At 47.0% G+C, this 22438-nt stretch overlaps 1 protein-coding gene across 2 annotated transcripts in view; it reads left to right on the forward strand.

The window, feature by feature from the left end:
- The window catches only part of ABHD6 (abhydrolase domain containing 6, acylglycerol lipase), a 51671-nt gene extending 31383 nt beyond the window's left edge, over nucleotides 1–20288 (forward strand). For both annotated transcript variants that reach the window (XM_032868422.1, XM_032868423.1), the window contains exons 5-10: nucleotides 1644–1757; nucleotides 3205–3337; nucleotides 7178–7335; nucleotides 10670–10724; nucleotides 10939–11039; nucleotides 19461–20288. In XM_032868422.1, the coding sequence (XP_032724313.1) occupies nucleotides 1644–1757; nucleotides 3205–3337; nucleotides 7178–7335; nucleotides 10670–10724; nucleotides 10939–11039; nucleotides 19461–19637 (738 nt within the window). In that variant the 3' untranslated portion in view covers nucleotides 19638–20288. The remainder of the gene's footprint in view (nucleotides 1–1643; nucleotides 1758–3204; nucleotides 3338–7177; nucleotides 7336–10669; nucleotides 10725–10938; nucleotides 11040–19460) is intronic.
- Nucleotides 20289–22438: the final 2150 nt, after the last annotated feature.

Raw genomic sequence — 22438 nt, forward strand, 5'->3', positions numbered from 1 at the left:
GAAAATGTTATTAAGAAAATCAGGGGTGCCTGGGTGACTCAATTGGTTAAGCATCTGCCTTCGGCTCAGGTCATGATCCCCAGGTCCTGGGATCAAGGCCCACGCCAGGTACCCTGCTTGGCAGGGAGCCTGCTTCTCCCTCTCTCTCTCTCTGTCTTCTCCCTTAGAGAGAGAGGAAGAAGCAGAGGGAGCCTGCTGCTCCCCCTGCCTGTGTGTGCTCTCTGTCTCTCTCAAATAAATAAATAAAGTAAAATAAAAAAGAAAAAATCATAAGGAAGAGAAAATACATGTACTGCGCTGTATGGAAAAAAAAATCCGCGTCTAAGTGGACCTGCATGGTTCCATCCCATGTTGTTTGAGGGTCAACTGTATTATTTGAATCCTTTTGTCAGACAAAAGTTACTGAATTCAATGTTATTTGTAAAATCTGCACCTTAGAGATCATTTCACCATACAAATATTTCTTAGGGAAAGTTTCTGACACTCAACTTCCTCTAGAACTTGTCATGACGATCAAGATCGGGTTTAGCAAAATCACTTGTTCTTTCTTATTCCAGTGTTTCCTCTTCCTTCCCTCATCCCCCTTTTTGTTGTTCTTCTCCCTTCCCCTCCCTCCTCCTACTTCTGTTTTTCGCTCTTGTTTTTGTGTTTTAATTTTCCTGAGTCATTTAGAGAGACTCTCTTGATCTGACGCTCTCTGAGGTAGTTTTCTAAATCCCTCACCTCTGTCCTGGTTTCCTTGGGTGTGGCAACTTGCTCTGCTTGATAAGTGACCAGCTGGTACAGGTTGGGCCTGGGAGAGGTCTTGGGAAGAACGAGCCCCAGCCTCCCACCTCAAGCAGAACCATACCTGAATGATTCCAAGTAGGACCTACACTAGGGGGAAAAGGTTCACCCATCCTATAGTTACTTCTGTTCTCACTCCCAAATTCCACTGTAAGGACAGTCATCCTCATGCCTGAAGGAACCTCTCACTTCCCGGCCCACCTCAGATGTTTTTGGTGTAACTGGTATTTGTGTATTGATAACACATGTTTCTCAGCTTCTGCTTAAAAGTGGCACAAATAGGGGCGCCTGGGTGGCTCAGTGGGTTAAAGCCTCTGCCTTCGGCTCAGGTCATGATCCCAGGGTCCTGGGATCAAGCCCCGCATCGGGCTCTCTGCTCAGCAGGGAGCCTGCTTCCCTTCCCCTCTCTCTGCCTGCCTCTCCGCATCGGGCTCTCTGCTCAGCAGGGAGCCTGCTTCCCTTCCCCTCTCTCTGCCTGCCTCTCCGCCTACTTGTAATCTCTGTCAAATAAATAAATAAAATCTTTCAAAAAAAAAATTAAAAAAAAAAAAAAGAAAGAGCAAGAGACTCAAGCCTGCTACCCCAACCTTTGTCTCCCTCTTCCCCCCTTTTCCAGACACCTCCTGAGTCCCCTCTCATCTTTGTATTGGTCTTTGAGGGCCTTGGCTCCCTTGAGGCTCCTGGCAGTGCTTACTCACATCAGATGTAACTAGGATAAGACACTGGGTAGCCTAGACCCATACATCCCCAGGGATGGCTGTCCAGGTCACTTGGTAAGTGAGGGCGACCTCCCTAGAAGAATGGACAGACATGTCCTGCACACCACAGCCTGACTCTCTGCACCTGTGTGTCCCTAGTTCCTTCCAAAGAACCTGCACTTGGTCTGCGTGGACATGCCAGGACATGAGGGCACCACCCGATCCTCCCTGGATGATCTGTCCATAGATGGACAAGTAAAGAGGATACACCAGGTAAGCAGGAGGCTCTGCCGAAGATTGCTGAGACTGTGTCTTACCCACCTCGCGTGCCCAAATCTGGAGAGCAAGGAAGAGCGTTGCATGCTGACTTATAACCAGCCTTCAGTGCATTCTGACTGCAGATATTTGCACACAAAATGGCACCCCAGTGTTGGGGCACCTGGGTGGCTCAGTGGGTTAAGCCTCTGCCTTCGGCTCGGGTCATGATCTTAGGGTCCTGGGATCGAGCCCTGCATTGGGCTCTCTGCTCAGCGGGGAGCCTACTTCCCCCCTCTCTTTCTCTGCCTGCCTCTCTGCCTACTTGTGATCTCTCTCTCTCTCTCTCTCTGTCTGTCAAATAAATAAATAAATAAATAAAATCTTAAAAAAAAAAAAAAAATGGCACACCAGTGATATCACTGGTCAGCTCTGAAGGACCAGGACCTACGGCAGACTGTTCTGGAAGCCTGCTTTAGTTACTTCTCAAGAAATAGGATATGGACATTTTTTTTAGCTCTTTGAAAAAGGAGTTTAGAATTCTCAAGACCATTTCCCTAGAGTCTATTTTTTTTGCTTACACCTACATGACACAACATAATGATAGCCCCTCTGCCTAGTTGTGGAGGATGGGGACAGTGCTCTTTGCATTTTGTTCTATTTTAGCATCTAGCTTCAGCCTCTCTCTGACTGGGCTTTCAAGGTCATGGGGCTTATGAACCACTTCAGAATTTAGTAATCTGTAAGTTACAGATAGGCATTATGAATTTTCCCCAGACGAGGTTGTTTATTTAATGTCTGCGCCCAGCCTAACCCCCTTTAAAGTGTGTATTCTGATGAAGTCAGGGACCTTGTCTTTTGGGGTCTTTGCTGTATCCTCAGGAGCTGACCATAGTTCCTTATACATAATAGATATCCATTAAATATTTTTTTAGATGGGTGGATGGTTGATGGAGTGGTGGGATGAACAGTTAGACGGTTGAATAGACAGGTGGATTATTATATGAAATGGGTGGATGGGTGGGAAGGGCTTTAAATGTAGGGCAAGAGTCAGCAAACCCTGGTTGGCCTGCAACTATATTTGTAAGCTAGGTTTTCTTGGAATATAACCATGCTCATTCATTTACATATTGCCTCTGGCCGCTTTTGTGTTACAATACTAGAGCTGAGTAGTTGCAACAGAGAACCTATGACCCAGAAGGCAAAAAATATATTTTCCTTGGGACCTTTGTTTAAAAAAAAAGTTTGCTGGCTCATGAGTTAGGGGAATCCTTGTCAATTTTATACTTATAAATGACCCTTCAATGACCTGTGCCAGGTAAAGAGGATTATGTAAAAGGATTATATGCCACAGGGTTTGTCTGGATAATGGATCTAGTAGATTTTAGGGGTGTTCCGCTGTGTAATCAGTTTTGTTATTGTCTGTAGCTTTCTGACCAAACCTCCTTCTCATTTCCCTCCCTAGTTTGTAGAATGCCTCAAGCTGAACAAAAAACCTTTCCACCTGATAGGCACCTCCATGGGTGGCCACGTGGCTGGAGTCTATGCTGCTTACTACCCATCAGATGTCTGCAGCCTTTCTCTTGTGTGCCCTGCTGGTAAGTTACAAGGCTGCAATAGCCCTGTGTGTGACTTGAGCACGGAGGGGTCTGAATCTCTGAGGAGCCAGTGCCGTGCCTGCGCTGTCTTGTAGCATCATGTTTTCAGTGTCTACTTTAGAGAGATGCAATGCTTTAGTGATAACGAACCAACGGTAATTGTATAACCATAATCATAACCTTCCTAACTTTTAAAATCTAGAGCCAGCCTTGTTCCACAAAGGATTTAAGGCAGTTAATTAAAATGTGTTTAGTACTCGGGGCGCCTGGGTGGCTCAGTGGGTTAAAGCCTCTGCTTTCGGCTCAGGTCATGATCTCAGGGTCCTGAGATCAAGCCCCGCATCAGGCTCTCTGCTCAGCAGGGAGCCTGCTTCTCCCTTCTCTCTCTGCCTGCCTCTCTGCCTACTTGTGATCTTTCTCTCTGTCAAATAAATAAATAAAATCTTTAAAAAAAAAAAGTGTTTAATACTTTGCAGCATATAAATACTTTGAAGTACAATGATAATATTAACATCCAACATATTTTTTTTTAAGATTTTATTTATTTGAAAGAGAGAGAGTGAGCAGGGGAAGAGCCGAGGGAGAGGGATAAACATACTCCACGCTCAGAATGGAGCCCAATGTGGGCTCCAATCCCATGACCCTGAGGTCATGACCTGAGCTGTAACCAAGAGTCAGAGCTCAACTGACTGAGCCACCCAGGCGCCCCTAACATCCAACATTTATTGAGCTCTTACGAGCTAAGGTCTTTATATGGATTTAATTCTTGCCATATCCTTATAAGATGAAAGTACTCTTATTATAACTTTTTTCCTTTTCTGCTGAAAACTCAGTAATCTTGATACATGACAAGGTGTTTGTTTTTTTTTTTAGAAATCAACAAACTTTAATTTCTGTGTTTTTATGTATATACATGTCAACTTGGGCTGTAATATGTCTCCAGAAATTACAATTTGAAGTTAAGCTTTTTAAAGGATTTTATTGGGAGGGGAAAAAAAGATTGTATTTTTTTAAGTAATCTCTACATCCGGTGTGGGGCTCAGACTTAATCCCAAGATCAAGAGTCACATAGTCCACTGACTGAGTCAGCCAGGCACCCCTGAAGTTGGATTTTTAAAATTCATTTTTATTATAGAAGTCTTCAAATTTGGATTTATAATGTGTTAGAGAGAAAAATCTTAATTTTCTTTTTCCTTCTCCTGTTTCCTTCTTCCTCCCTCTGGTACTTTATTGGATTTTGATTTACACACAGTATATCACCCAAATCTTAAGTGTACATCTCAAGGACTTTTTTCATGGGTAATTACTATCCAGATCAAGGGAGTATGCCCATTTTATAGGTGGGAACATTGAGGTAGAAAGAAATTACATTTCTGCTGGAGCTATGATAGGAATGGATCCTAGGCTCTCTGACTCTAGAACCCAAACTGGGGCTTTTTAGAAATCGTTTATTGTCCACTACCTCTTACATGTCACTCTTACGCTCTACCTCCTTTATCTGCTAGAACCTGCTGTCACACCTTCTACTGAAACCTAACTAAATTGACCTTTTAAAATCTTTTAGTCACCGGGGCGCCTGGGTGGCTCAGTGGGTTAAAGCCTCTGCCTTCGGCTCGGGTCATGATCCCAGGGTCCTGGGATCGAGTCCCACATCGGGCTCTCTGCTCAGCAGGGAGCCTGCTTCCTCCTCTCTCTCCCTGCCTGCCTCTCTGACGACTTGTGATCTCTGTCTGTCAAATAAATAAATAAAATCTTTTTTAAAAAATAAAGTAAAATCTTTTAGTCACCAAAATCGCTTTCATGTCTGTTGAGGACATTGAAATTGAAACTCCCAAAGCGGGGTGCCTGGATGGCTCAGTGGGTTAAAGTCTCTGCCTTCGGCTCAGGTCTTGATCCCAGGGTCCTGGGATCAAGCCCTGAATTGGGCTCCCTGCTCAGCAGGGAGCCTGCTTCCCGGCCAACCCTGCCTGCCTCTCTGCCTACTTGTGATCTCTGTTAAATAAATAAAATCTTAAAAAAAAAAAAAAAAACCCACCTCATTTGGTCTTTTAGTTATAGAGGTTAAGAATCAGAGAAACAGCTCCTATGGAAGTTATTAGGAAGGTCAAATCTAACTGGCTTTTTTGAATGTATGTTTATTTCCTCAGAGAAGAGTTTCACACCTAAGTTTCAATGGGAAATTTAAAATTAAGATTATTTGGGGGCAGCTGGGTGGCTCAGTCAGTTAAGCATCTGACTCTTGATTTCAGCTTAGGTCATGGTCTTGAGATTGAGCCCCGCATCTGGGTCTGCACTGAGTGTGGAGCCTTCTTAAGATTCTCTCTCTCCTTCTCCCCCTGCCCCTCCTTCCCACTCATGCACCTAATTAATTAATTGATTAAAAATAAATTAAGATTGCATGTGGAAATGAAAAGATAAGCTTTTTTACTTTGAAATAGTTTTAAATTTATAGAAATGTTGCAAAGATAATACAGAGAGTCCCATAGACCTTTCACCCAGCTTCCCCTGTTGTTAATGGCGCACCTTACCACAGTAAATTTGTCACAGCTAAGAGACCAACACTGGTACAGCACTATTAACTGAACTCTAGTCTCTGTTTGGATTTCATCCGTTTTTCCACTAATGTGCTATTTCTGTTCCAGGCTCCAATCCAGGATATCACATGACATTTAATCTAGGATTATTTTTAAAGTGAAAGGAAATAGATCATGTAATCTGCACCATGGCATCACGAAAGCCACATGATGCTTGTGCTCACTTTAAAGGAACTGCTGAATGTAGGAGATTTATAAAGTGTGGGTTTCTGCAGCACAGTACTGAAGTCACTGTCTTTCTTTGTGAAATGTAGCTCGTGAGCTAAGTGAAACACCTAGACTTTTGCTCAGTACTGGAAGTGAAAATGAGTTTTGCCCTCCCGTGCACATGAGCTCGTGTGAATTCTCTCGTGTCTTGCCCCAGGGAGATAGGAAACAATGGCCAGTCTTAAAGGTATTTGGTCTCAGTGGGCACCTAATGCTGTCTGGAGAAAGAGTGGCTTTGCACAGGGCAGCTACTGCCCCATCATGGGGGACAGCTCACAAGGGGTCTCTTCCTCCCTGTGGTTTATGTATTAACCCCAAAAAAGAGATTGCTAAGTGGCTCCAGTCCAAGGGAAGGAGGCGTTGATCACTCCAGTCCTATGTTCTCTTCCCATAATGTATTTTATCAGTTCTCCTCTTCGTGATACGGATGTGAAGGGGCTTGGGCAAGTTGTCTTCTAGACTGATCTTTTTTTTTTCTTTCTTTTTTTAAAAAAGATTTTATTTATCCATTTGAGAGAGAGAGAGAGAGAGCATGAGAGGGGAGAAGGTCAGAGGGAGAAGCAGACTTCCCATGGAGCTGGGAGCCCGATGCGGGACTCAATCTCGGGACTCCGGGATCATGACCTGAGCCAAAGGCAGTCGCTTAACCAACTGAGCCACCCAGTGCCCCTAGACTGATGCTTCTTAAACTCTATCATACATGTGCCTCCCCAGCAGCTTGTTCAAGTGCAGATTCAGATTCAAGAGACTTTGGAAGGGGACTGGGATTCTGCATTTCCTACGGCTTCCACTGCTGCTGGTCCGTGGACCACAGTTTGAGTAACCAGTCCCTAAACCATCCTGAAGGAGTCTTTTTCTGTGTTTCTCAGAGTGGGATTTTGACTTTGAGCAAGGATGGCAATACCATTGAAAAAGAAATCTGGTGAAAAACACCTGAAATATGTTAGCTCTGGGCTGCTATTGGAAGTTTCCTATATAATAATAGGAGTTGGTAAGAAGGTAGCTACATTGCCAAGCTGTTTTGGTTTGAATCCCGCAGGCCTGCAGTACTCAACTGATAATCAATTTGTACAGCGGCTCAAAGAACTGCAGGACTCGGCCGCCATGGAGAAGATCCCCTTGATCCCATCCACTCCAGAAGAGATGAGTGAAATGCTCCAGCTCTGCTCCTACGTCCGCTTCAAGGTGCCCCAGCAGGTACCGTGCTCCAGCAGCAAGATGTCTGTCCTCTGCCAAAGGCTCAGGCGGCCAGCTGGTGCCCTTCCAGCTGGAGGACCTTCCCTCTCATCATCCTCTATGTAGTCATTTGGCGGCTGTCTGTCCTGTGCCTGTGGCAGGTCAGGCATGGTGTTTGGGCACAGTGGTGAAGAAAGAAGACAGAGGAGGGACCTGGGCAGACGCAAGCCAGTGCGGGAGACAGATGGCTAATGAGTAAACATATCTGTACACATGGTGATAAGTCCTGTGGAGGAGATGAAGATGGTATAGTGACTGAAAGCAGGGAGGCAGGGAAGACTTTGACAAGCCCTTCTGAGGAGCTAGTGTGGGCAGAGGTGGGAAAAACATAGGTAAGTTCAAGGGAAGGAGGAGGCCGGGGGGCCTGGCACTATCTAGAGCAAGAGTAGGGGAGGGAGGCAAGGGCTACAGCGGAGACTTGTTTCTTTTTCTTTTCTCTTTTTTTCTTTTCTCTTCTTTCTTTTTTTTTTTTTAATCTCAGGACTGCTTTACACACCTAAGAATTGCTAAGAATCCCAAAGAGCCTTTATTTGTAGAGGTTCTGACTATTGCTATTTACCATATCAGAAAATAAAACTCAGAAGAAGGTAAGACACAAGAGCATACGGGCCCTCATTCCATGAGCTACCAGCGTCATGACGCTGTCCCTTGACAGGTAGTCTCTGAGGAACAGTGCTTCTGAGAGCATGAAAGTGAAGCAGGCAAGTAACATGCAGCATTACAGAGGAACTAGCTTGACCTCATGAACCCCAGGAGCCGCTTGGAGAACCACGGGGCTAGATCACGTAGCACCTTCCAGGTTTTGGGAAGGAGCCTGGAGTTCTCCTAAGAGGGACCATGGGAGGCACAAACCAAAGCAGAGAACCAGTGGGGTGCTCCCATGGCCTGGTGAGGACAGTGGTGTAGACGAGGGTGGTGGCAGTGGAGACTAGAGACCCGAGCCGCTCTGGGAGGGATGATGGGCAGGCCTTACTGGCAAATTGGCAGTGGGGGATGAGAGGCAGCGAGGACACCCAGGTGACTTCAGTGCTTGAGTTGGATAAAGGCAGCAGTTTCTGAGTAGGGGAAGGAAAGAGGGAGGACAGGTGCTGGGGACAAGCTAAGGGCTCCAGTTTGGCCGTGGTCAGGTTGCATGTGAGGCCTCCGGGTGCGGATGTCAAGCAGATGGTTGCATATGCAGACGCTGCTGAGGGACGTCTGGCCCGGAGCTGTGCGATTAGAGCCATCGGCCAGGATGATGTGAAAGGTCGCAGGCTGAATAAAGCCGGGAAATCCAGGGAGGTGGTGTGGGAACCAAGAGACGAGAATGCATGGCTAAATTTCGTAACGGCAGCCAATCTCTTTGTAGTGTAGGAACTGGACCCTGCCTCCTTCTAGAAGTTGAGGGAGTGGGCTGTATGCAGAAGGCCTGAACACGACTCAGTTAGTGGGTGTAGAAGCACCCAGAATCTGATTCTGTGGTACGTTCTATCCCTGAAATCATTTTAGTTGTGAGGTTGCACTGATCCCGTCCCAGCCATGCTCTCTGCCGAGAAGAGTGGCCAACCAGTGCTTTAGGACATTCTATGTTGTAAGCTGGCGGGAATGTGAAAACACTGGGAGAAAGCAAGCGGCAGCTCTCGAAGTCTTCCCTCCTAGGAGACCAGGAGCACCCGAGCACTCTGTGTCATGTTATGTTTATCTGTTTACTTGCCTGTGTCTTCCACTCTGACCTCAGTAAGATCAAGGATTTTGTCTTACCTGCCTGCCCTGTCCGCAGCCTTTTGCACAGTGCTTGTATGAAATAGGTCCTCGGAACAATCTGGGGGGGTCAGAGGGAGGGAGGATGCCCGGATGATGCAGAGGTGGAGAATGGATGTGCCGTGGAGCTGATGGACGCATGAGTTGTTGCATGTACATGCACAGGTGATTTCGGGATGCAGGAGAGATGAAGGGCTGAGTACTTGGATGGATGGGAGGATGCCTGGAGAACACAGGGGCGGAAGGCAGGTGGATTGGCGGATGCAGGATAGAGGGGTGTATCAGTAGACATGCATGAGTGATTCAGGGATGGAGGGTGGCCGGATGGATGGATGGATGTCTGCATGAAGCAGGGATGGAGGATGGTGGATGGGCAGGTGCAAGGCAGGTGGGTGCATAGAGAGATACATGCACACACGAGTCAGAGATGCAAGACGGGAGCTGGGTGGGTAGAGCAGAAGTAGAGGATGCAAGACGGATACGTGTGCGGGTGCAGGATACAGAGTAGAGCAAACAGAATGGCTGATGCCAAGCGCAGTGTGTTGGACGACTTGCCGTTGGTCTCCCCTCCAGGATTTCGCTTCTAGAATGGTCGCTTTCCTAGCCGTGCTACGGTTGGTTCCGAGCAGTTCTGGCCGGATTTTCCCCTTCAGAGCACAGGATTCCTCAGTGTGCATGTGAGGGGCTCAGATCATTCCCAGGTAGATGAGAGGAGTGCCAGCGCTAAGGGGATCCTGCAGCAGGAGGAAGAGGAGGGCTTTGTTCCTTCCTCCCACAGCCAGTCTCTGGGTCAGGATCCGGGGTCCAGGAGATCGGCCTGCCCACACTGGTGCAACCTTCACCAGCCCTCCAAAAGGAAAGCAAAGATAACACTAAATAATAAACAAAGGACTGGGGAACCCATCCCGGAATTGTTTAAATAGTTAATCTCTATTGTTCAAGAGCCCCGTCATCCCCAATAATTGGATTTTTTTTTAAATTTTTTTAAAGATTTTATTTATTTATTTGACAGAGAGAGATCACAAGTAGGCAGAGAGAGAGGCAGAGAGAGAGGAAGGGAAGCAGGCTCCCTGCCTAGCAGAGAGCCCGATGTGGGACTCGATCCCAGGACCCTGAGATCATGACCTGAGCCGAAGGCAGAGGCTTCAACCCACTGAGCCACCCAGGTGCCCCATTGATTTTTTTTTTTAATAGACCTTGTTCTGTGTGTGGATGTTCCTAAACATTTCCTTGGTACTATTTCCAACTCCATCGTATCTTAGGCTAAGCAGAGAATATCTCAAGATAAAGTGGCTGTGAGTCCAGGTCAGGTTTTTTACAGGCTTTGGCTTCCCAGTATTACCTGGGTTCCTCCCTAATTACAAAGGAAAACCATCAGATGACCCTAACTTCCAATTACAGTGTATACTCCGTGGTGGAAATATGGAGCCGTGGGCCCTAAAACCTTGACAGTGCCTTACGTTGCCGGACTTCATTTCCTTCACTGTCCCGGAGCCACGGGGGGCTTGAGGAAACACTGTCTCTTGCCTTCTAACCATGGCTCCCTTCTCCGTAGATCCTGCAAGGCCTTGTTGACGTCCGTATTCCTCATAACAACTTCTACCGAAAGCGTAAGTAGCTGTGTTTAAGCTTGCTTGTGACCAGTGACGCTTTATGGGCAGCTGGCTTCTATATTTTACATTCCTGAGACTTTGATCATTGTCTGGGGCGTCTAAAGACAGAAGGTGGCAGCCCGACTCCATGGCTGTCCCCAAACTCAGTAGAGTCCGGATGCCTGCTGGCACAGCCCAGCGTGTGCTCACTTTGTTTTCCTTTTCTGCAAAGTGTTTTTGGAAATCGTCAGTGAGAAGTCGAGATACTCCCTCCATCAGAACATGGACAAGATCAAGGTCCCAACGCAGATCATTTGGGGGAAACAAGACCAGGTATGTAGCGAGCGTGTCCCTGGGGCACTTGTCCCTGTAGCGTGTAGCAAGTGTGTCCCTTTGCCAGCTACACTGGCCTCTGAGAAAAAGCAAGAGGTGATTTATCAAGTGAGCCTCACTGGCTGGTTTCTGATACCAGGAGGATGTAAAACACACCTGGGGCAGATGCTGGTGATTATAGAGGGCAGCATTCTCTTGCGTTGAGAGCAGTGGTGTTGATCTTTTAAAATGAAAGGCAATCAGGGCTTCTGGGTAGCTCAGTCGTTAAGCTGCTGTCTTCAGCTCAGGTCATGATCCCAGGGTCCTGGGATCGAGTTCTGCATCAGGCTCTTTGCTTGGCAGGGAGCCTGCTTCTCCCTCTCCCTCTGCCCTCCCCCCCCCCATGCTTGCTGTCTCTCTCTCTCTAATAAATAAATAAAAACCTTAAGGGCACTTGGGTGGCTCAGTCAGTTAAGCATCTGCCCTCAGCTCACATCATGATCTTGGAGTCCTGGAATCGAGTCCTGCATCAGGCTCCACGCTCAACAGAGTCTGCTTCCTCCCTCCAACCCTTCACCCTCTCATGTTCTTTCTCTCTCTCACTCTGTCTCTCACGAATAAATAAATCTTTTAAAAGTTTTAAAAATCTTAAAAAAATAAAGTAAATAAAATGAACGGCAATCTTAAATAATTTTTACAAACTACTTTAATCAAAGGCATGTAGTCTCAGAGTACAAAAAACTTTACAGAGGGACTCCTGGGGGGGCTCAGTCAGTTAAGCATCAGCCTTCAGCTCAGGTCATGATCCCAGGGACCTGGGACCCAGCCCCATTTCGGGGCTCCCTGCTCAGCAGGGAGCCTGCTTCTCTTCCCTTCCCCCTGCTCATGCTTGCTTTCTCTCTTTCTTGCTCTCAAATAAAATCGTTTAAAAAAAAAAAACTTTAAAGAGTACAAAAAGGTTTGTAATGAAAATTCGATCCCTTTTCCATCCCAGATCCCAGTTCCTTGAGGAAGCTCTTGCTGTCTTGTGAACCTTTCTTCCATTTTTCTAAGGCAGGGATTGACATGTTTTCTGTGAAGGGCAAGATGGCAAATATTTTTTACTTTATGGGTCCTACTATTTCTGTTGCAACTCCCAAGCTCTACTGTTGTGCAAAAGTAGCCACGGACAGTACAGAAACAAGTGGCATGGCAGAGTGCCAGCAAACCTTCATTCCCGCCAACCGGCAGTGGGCCATTGTCCGCTCACTGCTGTGCTGAGCATACCTGTTTCTGCATAGATCCGTTGTATCTATAAAGTTTTCAAACATGCATAGTGACACTGTTCACATTACTTCATATAGGTGTGAACTGATGTATCTTGGAAATCATTTCATACCAGCCCACACAGATTTACTCATTCTATTTTTTTAATTTTTTTTTTTTACTGACTTTTATTAATATGTTTGGGTAAGTTTTTATATTCCTACACAAAAATGACATGACCAGTGGTTAAATCCTTTTTTTAAAGATTTAAAAAAAAATTTTCTTTCTTTCTTTTTTTTTTTTTTTTATTAGGCAAAGAGAGGAAGGGGCAAAGGGAAAGGGGGAGAGGGAATCTTGAGCAGGCTCCACACGCAGCACAGAGCCTGATGTGGGGCTCACTCACAATCCTGAGATCATGACAGGAGCTGAAATGAAGAATTGGGCACTAAACTGACTGAGCCACCCAGGTGCCCCAAGATTTTTTAAAATTTTAATTCCAGTTAGTTAACATACGGTGTTATAGGAGTTCCAGGTGAACAATACAGTGATTCAGCACTTCCATACAACAGTGCTCATATGAAAGTGCTCATCACACGGGTCCTCCTTAATCCCCATCCCCAATTTTACCCCTCCCCCCACTTCCCCTCTGGTAACCATCAGTTCGTTTTCTACAGTTTAGAGTCTGTTTTTTGGGTTGTCTCTCTTTTATCCTTTGTTCATTTGTTTTGTTTCTTAAATTCCACATATGAGTGAAATCATATGGTGTCTGTCTTTTTTGACTGACTTTCTTCACTTAGTATAATACTCTCTATCTAGCTCCATTCACATCATTGCAAAAGGCAAGATTTCATTCTTTCTTATGGCTGAGCAATATTGTATATATCTCCTACATCTTCTTTATCCATTCATCAATCAGTGGACACTTGGGCTGTTTCCACATCTTGGCTACTGTAAATAATGCTGCTGTAGACATACGGGTGCATGTATCCCTTAGAATTAGTGTTTCGTTTTTGTTTGTTTGTTTTTTTAATTTATTTATTTGACAGAGGCCACAAGTAGGCAGAGAGGCAGGCAGAGAAGATTGGGGGTAAGCAGGCTCCCCGCTGAGCAGAGAGCCCGACATGGGGCTCGATCCCAGGACCCTGAGATCATGAACTGAGCCGAAGGCAGAGGCATTAACCCACTGAGCCACCCAGGTGCCCCATCTCACTTTTAATATTTTATTTTGAAATAATTTCAAATATATAGAAAAATAAGAAGATGAGCACAGAGTATTCTTATATACACTTTCCCTAAATCCATCCATTTTCCCTAAATCCATCCATTCCCTAAATCCAATACCTTTATTGAGGTATCATCTACCTACCATCAAATTCACCTAGCTGGGCACCCTGCCACAACCCAGTTGTAGAGCATTTCTGTCACTCCCCAGAGTTCCCTCCTGCCCATTTCCAGTAAATCCCAGCCCCACACAACCACAGATCTGTCTTCTATTTCTACGGTTTTACCTTTTCCTGAACTTTCACAGAAATGCTGTCATGTAATAGGTCGTCTTTGGTATCTGGCTCTCTTCGCTTGGGTGTTGTGTTCTTGAGGTTCTTTTGTGGAGCTACCTGTCTGAGTAGTTTGTTTCCTCTATGGCTGAGTGTCATTCCATGGGATATGTCTACCGTGTTTTATTTATTACCAATTTTTAAACATTTGCTGCATTGGCTTTATTAAACATTCTCATCTATCTATCTATCTGTCTATATTTGGGACCATTCAAAATAGTTGCTTACATTGTGCCCTTTACCCCCAATACTTCAGGGTTTATTTACTGAGAGTAAGAATATTCTGTCACATAACCACAGTGTATTGTTACATTCAGGACGTTTAATGCTGGTGTGATGTTTTTGTCTAATCTACTGCCCGTATTCCAAATTCATGGGTGGGGCGCCTGGGTGGCTCAGTCAGTTAAGCGTCTGCCTTTGGCTTAGGTCATGATCCCCCAAGGTCCTGGGATCGAGTCCTGCATCAGGCTCCTTGCTCAGCAGGATACCTGCTTCTCCCTCTGCCTCTGCCTGCCACTCCCTCTACCTCTGCCTGCCGCTCCCCTACTTGTGTTCTCTTTCTCTCTCTCTGACAAATAAATAATTTTTTTTTTTTAATGAAATAATACCTCAGTGAACTTCAGCATAGATGTGTGGTTGTGGAGTGTGAGACCATACCTGAAAGGTGAGTTCTCCAGTATGGACTCCCTGGGTCACAGAGTGGGTACATTTTATTTTATTTTATTTTAGATTTAATTTATTCATTTGTCAGAGAGAGAGCAAGAGAGCACAAGCAAGGGGAGCAGAAGGCAGAGGAAGAAGCAGGCTCCCTGCTGAGCAGGAAGCCGGATGCAGGATTTGATCCCAGGACCCAGAGATTATGACCTGAGCCGAAGGCAGATGCTTAGCCTACTGAGCCACCCAGGCATCCTGAGCAGGTGCATTTTTTTTTTTTTAAAGACTTTATTTATTTATTTGACAGAGAGAGATCACTAGTAGACAGAGAAGCAGGCAGAGAGAGAGAGGGAAGCAGACTCCCTGCTGAGCAGGGAGCCCGATGCGGGACTCGATCCCAGGACCCTGAGATCATGACCTGAGCCGAAGGCAGCGGCTTAACCCACTGAGCCACCCAGGCGCCCCGAGCAGGTGCATTTTAAAATTGTAACAGGTTTTGGGGACACCTGGCTGGCCCAGTTGGTAGAGCATACAACTGTTGATCTCAGCGTCATGAGTTCAAGCCCTATGTTGAGTATAGAGCTCACTTAAAAAAATTTTTTTTCTTTAAATAATAAAATCTTAATAGATTTTTATTAGATAACTCTGTATTATTTTGCTGGAACAGTCATAGCAAAGTACCACAAACTGGGTGGCCTAAATAACAGATATTGGTCATCTTAAAGTTTTAGAGGTTAGAAGTCCAAGATCAAGTTGTCCACAGTTTGGTTCCTCCTGGGGGCTGTCAGAGAATCTGTACCACGCCTCTTCCCAGCTTCTGGCGGTTTGCTGACAGTCTTTGTGTTCCTTGGCTAATAGATGTGTCATGCTGCCGACTGCCTCCATCCCCACGCAGCATTCTCCCTGTGCCTATGTGCCTCTCTGTTCAGATTTTCTTTTCTATGTTTAAATTTTTCTAAGGCTGGCAGTCATATCGGGTGAGAGGTCCACCTGTACCAGTATGACCTCATCTTAACTAATTACATTTGCAACAACTCTATTTCTAAATAAAGTCACCTTTGTATTGGAGGTTCAAACTTCAAAATACGAATTTTAGACGGGGGACACAAGCAATGACAGACTCTCCAAAGAGAGACTGGTTTATACCCCAGAAGCTCCTTTTTTACTTGCAGCAGTTCTTTAGAAATCATATCTTACTCAAAGTTGTTGTTGTCGTTGTCGTCGTTGTTGTTCTTCTTTTTAAGATTTTATTTATTTATTTGAGAGAGAGAGGGAAAGCACAGAGGGAGAGGGAGAAGCAGATTCCCTGCTAAGCAGGGAGTCTGATGTGGGGCTCTATCCCAGAACCCTGGGATCATGACCTGAGCCAAAGGCAGACACTTAACTGATGAGCCACCCAGGTGCCCCAAAGTTCTTCTAAAGTTTAAAGCAAGAAGAGGGGCGCCTGGGTGGCTCAGTCGGTTAAGCATCTGCCTTCAGCTCAGGCCATGATCCCAGGGTCCTGGGATTGAGCCCTGAATCACATCAGGCTCCCTGATCAGTGGGGAGTCTGCTTCTCCCTCTCCATTTGCCATCTGCCTCCTCCCTCCGCTCATGCTCTCTGTCTCTCTCTCTCTTTCAAATAATTTTTTTTTTTTTAAGGCAAGAAGAGGCAATGAGAAATGGAGCCTTTATAAGGCCCATGATGATCCGTGGGGAGAAGCAGCCAGCACTGTGTCCCCAGGGTGTCTAGGGAGGGACTGGTGACGGAGTCAGTGTATAGCTCTCCCAAACCAGCCGGGTACAGCCGAGGATGTAGGGTGCAGTGATGTGGGCATGGTGAGGAGGGCGGACTCTTTGCTCCCTTCTGCAGCAGCCAAGGGACTAAAAGGAGCTTGGTGTGCACCTGAGTAGAGAAGCGGACACGGAGTAGGCCAGCAGGGCTTAGTCAATCAGAAATCAAGTTAGAACAATGAAGGCCTTTCTTCAGTCTAAAAATCCCAAAGGTGATTTGGGGCTCTCAGGGACCAACACAGAGAGGCAAGGACTCATTGCCCTGCCCTGCGGAGACAAAGCAGAAGCAAGATCTCTGGGCTTAGACTCTGAAAATTCTGGGTTCCAGCCCTGCCTTTGCTCTGTATCAGCCCATGACCTTGAGCAAACCACTCAGCTGCTCCAGATCCTGGGTTTCTCTTCTACTACTGAGGTGATATGAGGCTCACGTGAAGCAACACACATGAGGGAGATCTTTCTCCAGTGATAAGAAAATACATTACTTATTACTCATGTCCTTTGCCTCTGAGAGTAGGCCTCTGCCTATGGTCCAGAATTTTTTCCAGGACTCTGAAGTCCATTTTGTTCTGAAAAAAGAGCCTAACATTCCATGGATCTACTATAAATATGAACAAATCATCTCTGTGTTCTATGGACCATCCCCAGTGCAAAATCCAAAGAGCAAAGCCTTTAGGGGCTCTTTATTTTATGCCCTTTTGCTTCCCAAGCATCTGGCTCTTTTCCTGTTCTGTTGTCAGCATTTGGGGTCACCAACCCATGCCCACCAGGCTGAATTCAGCCTCCCTCTTCTTTGGACCCCAGTAGGTCAGCCACTGTGCTGTACAGCTGCAGGAGAGCTGTGTGCATTGTTGTCTATGTGAATCATGCCCACTGATTTTGGGCAGTATACAGCCTGCATAACTGAACCTGGCAGTCCTCCTTCCTAAGAGGATTTCTGCACATCAGTTCAAGTATTCCCCCTCTGTCTTCAGTCCACCAGAATGGGAGGGCCTTGTGAAGATATACAAGGTCTGTTACTCTTTATGTCCCTTCATCCTGCCACCACAGTGCCTGGGATACAGGAGACCCAGAGTATACAGTGAGGGAGTGAGCCAGCAAGCAAGGAAATAAATAAACAACCTAGCAAAGGAACAAAGCCACCAGCTGGCGGCCTATACATTTAAGTCAGCTAACAGATTTATACTGAGCACCTGGTATGTGCCTGACACTGTGGCAGGCCCTGGGGTTACAGTGGGCACCAAGACAGGATCCCCGAGCTCCAGCAAATCCTGATCTACCTGCCATTATAATGCCTGGCAGAATGTGAACTAGTGTGAGGTAGGTCATATGAGTGCAGGGTCGGATCCTGTCTTTATATTTTGTTCATGGTGGGTCTTTTTGCATTAATGTCTGTTTTTTTAAATACTGCATTAAAATAATCTCCATCTTAATTACCGAGTTTTTTGGAGGCTGCTTAAATTGTGTGCCCAAGGCAAGTGCCTCACTTCCCCCACCCTAGTCTTGGCCCTGGCCTGAAGTGGGATGGAGGAAAATTGTTTTGACTATCTTCGTGAGTGTCTTGCGCAAGAAAGAGCTGATGTGGTTCCCATAGACGTGTGTACCGGTTGAGTGTCCATATAGCTATTTCCTGTATGTCTGAGTGACCATGAGGAGTCCTAGATTTGACCAGCCTGACAGTGTCAAAGCTAGAGGCTCATGTGGGCAGCTATGGGTTCTGACCTCTCTGCAAGATAGACATTCAGTTGGGAGTTTCTACTTTTTCATGCCTTGACCCATTGACACCACCTGCATTTCCTCTGGGGATCTTTCTTTCTTTCTTTCTGTCTTTTTTTAAGATTGTATTTATTTATTTGACTGACAGAGAGACAGTGGGAGGGGGAACACAACCAAAGGGAGTGGGAGAGGGAGAAGCAGGCCTCCCCGCTGAACAGGGAGCCCAATGAAGGACTCGATCCCAGGACCCTGGGTTCATGACCCGAGCCGAAGGCAGATGTTTAATGACTGAGCCACCCAGGCGCCCCTCCTCTGGAGATTTTTCTACAGACGCTGGGCTTTATTTCTGTGCAGTTGCCACAGCAGCCTTCGCTCTGAGTGCAGGCCCGGGGGAGGCGCCCCTCTCACTAAGCTCCCCATCAGCTGCTTCTGTTTGTGGCCTGGGGCTCCTTTGCTATGCTCCGTGCTCAGTGCCTTGGCAGAGACATGGTGCCCCTCCCCTCACAACCCCCCCCCACTTCCTGGATGGAAAATCTTGGTTTTCATGGTCCAGGCTGACCAGAATGGAGCTTAAACACAGACAGCACTTGAGTTTGTTGGGAGGTCTTGCTTTTGCACTGAGGATGAGAGGAGGGGTTCTCTTGTGCTGGATGAGTTGAAGGTGAACGCAGTGGCAAACGGGGAACAGATGCAAATCTGATGCTTCAGGAGGGTGTTAGGGAGAAAACCCGGGATGGGTGTAAACAGCAAGGTAACCCAGATGACAGTGAAATTAGTGCATTGTTAGGAAAGGGTCAGCCTGGAGAGTGGTGCTTTTCATATCAGAAGAGCATTCCCCGTTATTCACAAACTCCAGGGCCTGTGGTCACGCAGCTCGGGGGACCCCGAAAGACCCTCGAAGAGACACTGCCCCCTCCCCCAGCTTGGGATAATTAGCGTTCCCCTCCTGCGTCTTCTCTTTGTGCCCTTCCCAGAGCTGCCTTCTCTAGTCCTGCCTGATCATGTCTGTCTCTAAGACAGCCCCATGGCTCCCCACTGCCCTCAGATGGAGGCCTGAACCCTTATTTCTCAACCACACCCTCCCCGCCCCCCACATGCTGTGTCTCAGCTCAGCTAACTGCCATCCCCTGCGCTTGCCTGACCTGCCCCCGACTCTTGCTCGAATCCTCCCCCACCCCCCACACCCACCCTGTGCACTCTCAGCTCCTGGGATGCTTCCCACTTAGAGCCCTCATCTACTGACCAGTCCTGCTTCCCTATCAGACCGAAAAACTTCCTCCTGGGCAGGGATTGTGTGTTTCCACTTCAGTAATGCTGGCAGCAACACAAGTCCAGGTGCCAAATTGCAGAATGAGGCATGCAGTCATTTCTGTCAATGAGCCACGTGCCCCGACATGACTCGATCCTAAATGTCTCCCCTGCCAGGCCTCAGCCGTTGTCCGGTCCCCCGAATGCATGCAGGCATCTGAGGCTTTTCTACCTAGCGTCCTGTCTTGTCCTGCAGGTGCTCGACGTGTCTGGGGCCGACATGTTGGCCAAGTCGATCGCCAACTGCCAGGTAGAACTTCTGGAAAACTGTGGGCACTCAGTGGTGATGGAGAGACCCAGGAAGACGGCCAAGCTCATTGTCGACTTCTTAGCTTCCGTGCACAGCACAGGCAACAACAAGAAGCTGGACTGAGTCCCTGCCCGCAGCCTGCACTCGCACACAGCGTCCGCCCCCATCTCCAGAATCGGACGCGGCATTTCTCAGGGATCCTGCCCCAAACGCGGTCGGAGCGCCAGCGTCCCTGAGGAGGCCAGTCCCCTGTCCCTGGTCTCAACGGATCCACAGAGCTTTGGGGGCCACAGGGAAATCTCCAAGATATTTTTCACAATATAGAAACTCCCCTGGGACAGAATTAAGAAAACCTAGCCATGAAATCTACCCAGAAGTCTTCAAGTTCATGTTGCAAAGCGACTGCCTTGGGACCATAATCACTGAGACCATCCTCTGTAAAACAACCTTCACAGACTGAGACTCGAGGATTTCCTGCTGCTTCGACGTTCTCCCCTGCATGGTCAGTGGCTGTTTTAGGAGCGTTAGTCTCCCATCTGCTGAGCCCTTCTTGTTCATGTCTGGTTTAAGTTCTATGTAGAGGCCCCTATGTGAGTGCAAGTCCATCAGCTGTGAGACCAGGGAGCAAGATGCAAGCTATCCGTGATACTAGCATGTGAGGAGGGGTGCGGTCCCACGCCTGCCAGCCCTCCCAGCTGCCAGAGCAGTGGAGAACACAGGTCGAGGGGTGGATGGGCGCCTGCGTGTCAGCCCTGTCATGAGGGAGCCCGGAACGGTTGCTGTATGATGACCAGGGTGGGTTTCCTGGGAATCATTGATTATTTTTAAAAGCAGGACTAATGAAGCAATAATGTTCTATCATCAGACTCGGATTCCACACACAAGCACCTCGTGGGCCTCTTTTCTATCTTGCTGTGCTACCGAAGACCCTTGGGTGTAAAATACTAGTTTGTTAATGAATTCTGTGAATTCTGTGAACAGTCATGTGATTGAAAATAAGTCTAAACAGCTGTAAAAGTGACCACAATGACACGAAATAAGTTTAATAAATCTAGATCAGCAACATGCAGATGGTTTCTGTCACTAAGTTCCTATTTAAGTACAACGTGGGCCGATTTCCTGTTAACTTTAAGAAGTGTTTTCTCAAGTAAGGCTTCTTCGAAGACACTGGAAGACCTTATTTGGGCGAGTTATTAGTTTTCTTCTAAGAAATCATGTTTGTCATTTTTATTCAGCTGAAACCGTGTATCAGAAACAGAAGGCACGAGTCATCAGACTGTTCCTTTTGGCCCTTGTCTGTTGTACTGAGGAGCCCTTAAAATTCCCAGAGCTTCAGGGCACCTGCGTGGTCAGTTAAGTGTCTGACTCTTGATCTCAGCTCAGACCTTCATCTTGGGGTCGTGAATTTGAGCCCTGCACTGAGCTTCCTGCTGGGCGTGGAGCCCATTTTTTTTTTTTAAAAGGGGGTGCCTGGGTGGCTCAATGAGTTAAAGTCTCTGCCTTCGGCTCAGGTCATGATCTCAGGGTCCTGGGATTGAACCCTGTATCAGGCTGTTTGCTCAGTGGGGAGCCTGCTCCCCTCCCCTTCCTGCCTCTCTGCCTACTTGTGGTCTCTGTCAAATAAATAAATAAAATCTAAAAAAAAAAAAAGTCCTCGGAGCTTGAACCCTCCAAATCTGTTTACAGAGACTCTGCAGCCAAGGAGTTCTAGAAATAAAGTGAGATAAACTTTATAGTTTAAATTAAAAACTACAGTTATAGTTTAAATATAGTTTAAGTTTATATGATAATTTATCAGAGAGGAGTGGAACACAGATCTTAGAAACAAGAAGATACAAAAATGTGATGTCTCAGATGGGGGAGCTGCAGCTAACCCAGTGTTGGGAGAGAATGTTAGAGGCCTCAGTACATGTATTAGCAAAGAAGAGGGGCGCCTGGCTGGCTCAGCCGGTGGAGTGTGTGACTCTTGATCTTGGGGTTGTGAGTTTGAGCCCCATGTTGGGTGTAGAGATTTCTTAAAAATAAATCTTTTTTTTTTTTTTTTAAGATTCTATTTATTAGAGAAAAAGTACACAAGCAAGGGGAGAAGGAGAGGGAGAAGCAGACTCCCAGCTGAGCAGGGAGCCTGACATGGGGCTCGATCCCAGGACCCCAGGATTGTGACCTGAGCCAAAAGCAGATGCTTAACCAACGGACCCACCAAGGTGCCCCTTAAAAATATAATCTTAAAAATGAGGGGCACCTGGGTGGCTCAGTGGGTTAAGCCTCTGCCTTCGGCTCAGGTCATGATCCCAGGGACTTGGGATCGAGCCCAGCATCCGGCTCTCTGCTTGGCAGGGAGTCTGCTTCCTCCTTTCTCTCTGCCTGCCTCTCTGCCTACTTGTGATCTCTCTCTCAAGTAAATAAATAAAAATTTTTAAAAAAACCCACAAATCAAAAATAAACCTAGAAAAAAATGGAAGGAAATAATACACACTGCTTGTTCCAATCTCTCATGTTCATCAAGAACTCTGAGCTTTGTGCGGTCCTGAGGACAGACGTCAGTCTGGGTGGGTTTGGGTAAGGAGGGACGGTGTCCAGGGTGTCTGAAGATGTCTCCAGCCTGGGGTGAGTCCTGCAAATCGGAAAGCATACGAGCTGCAGGAATCGTCATGCCCTGGGTGAACAGCCAGTGGGAATCCACAGTTGCTGCAGCATCGCCCACACACTGGAATCATCCAGGCAGGGGTGTGGGCTGCCCGTCTCACCAGGAGGACAGCTGGCGGGGTCTGCAGCGGCGGGAGGCAGCTCCCGCCTCCTCGGCTGTCAGGGAACGCGTCAGCTGGAAGTCACGAGAAGAGCATTATCGAAGAGTCCTTTGGACAGACCTTGGGTTGCCTTGGGTCCGCACCTCTGGCCCCACTGTGTTAGGGAGACTTGAAAAC

This window comes from Lontra canadensis, unplaced genomic scaffold (genome assembly GCF_010015895.1).
Source record: "Lontra canadensis isolate GAN:19392208 unplaced genomic scaffold, GSC_riverotter_1.0 scaffold35, whole genome shotgun sequence".
In the NCBI taxonomy this organism is placed as follows: Eukaryota; Metazoa; Chordata; class Mammalia; order Carnivora; family Mustelidae; genus Lontra; species Lontra canadensis.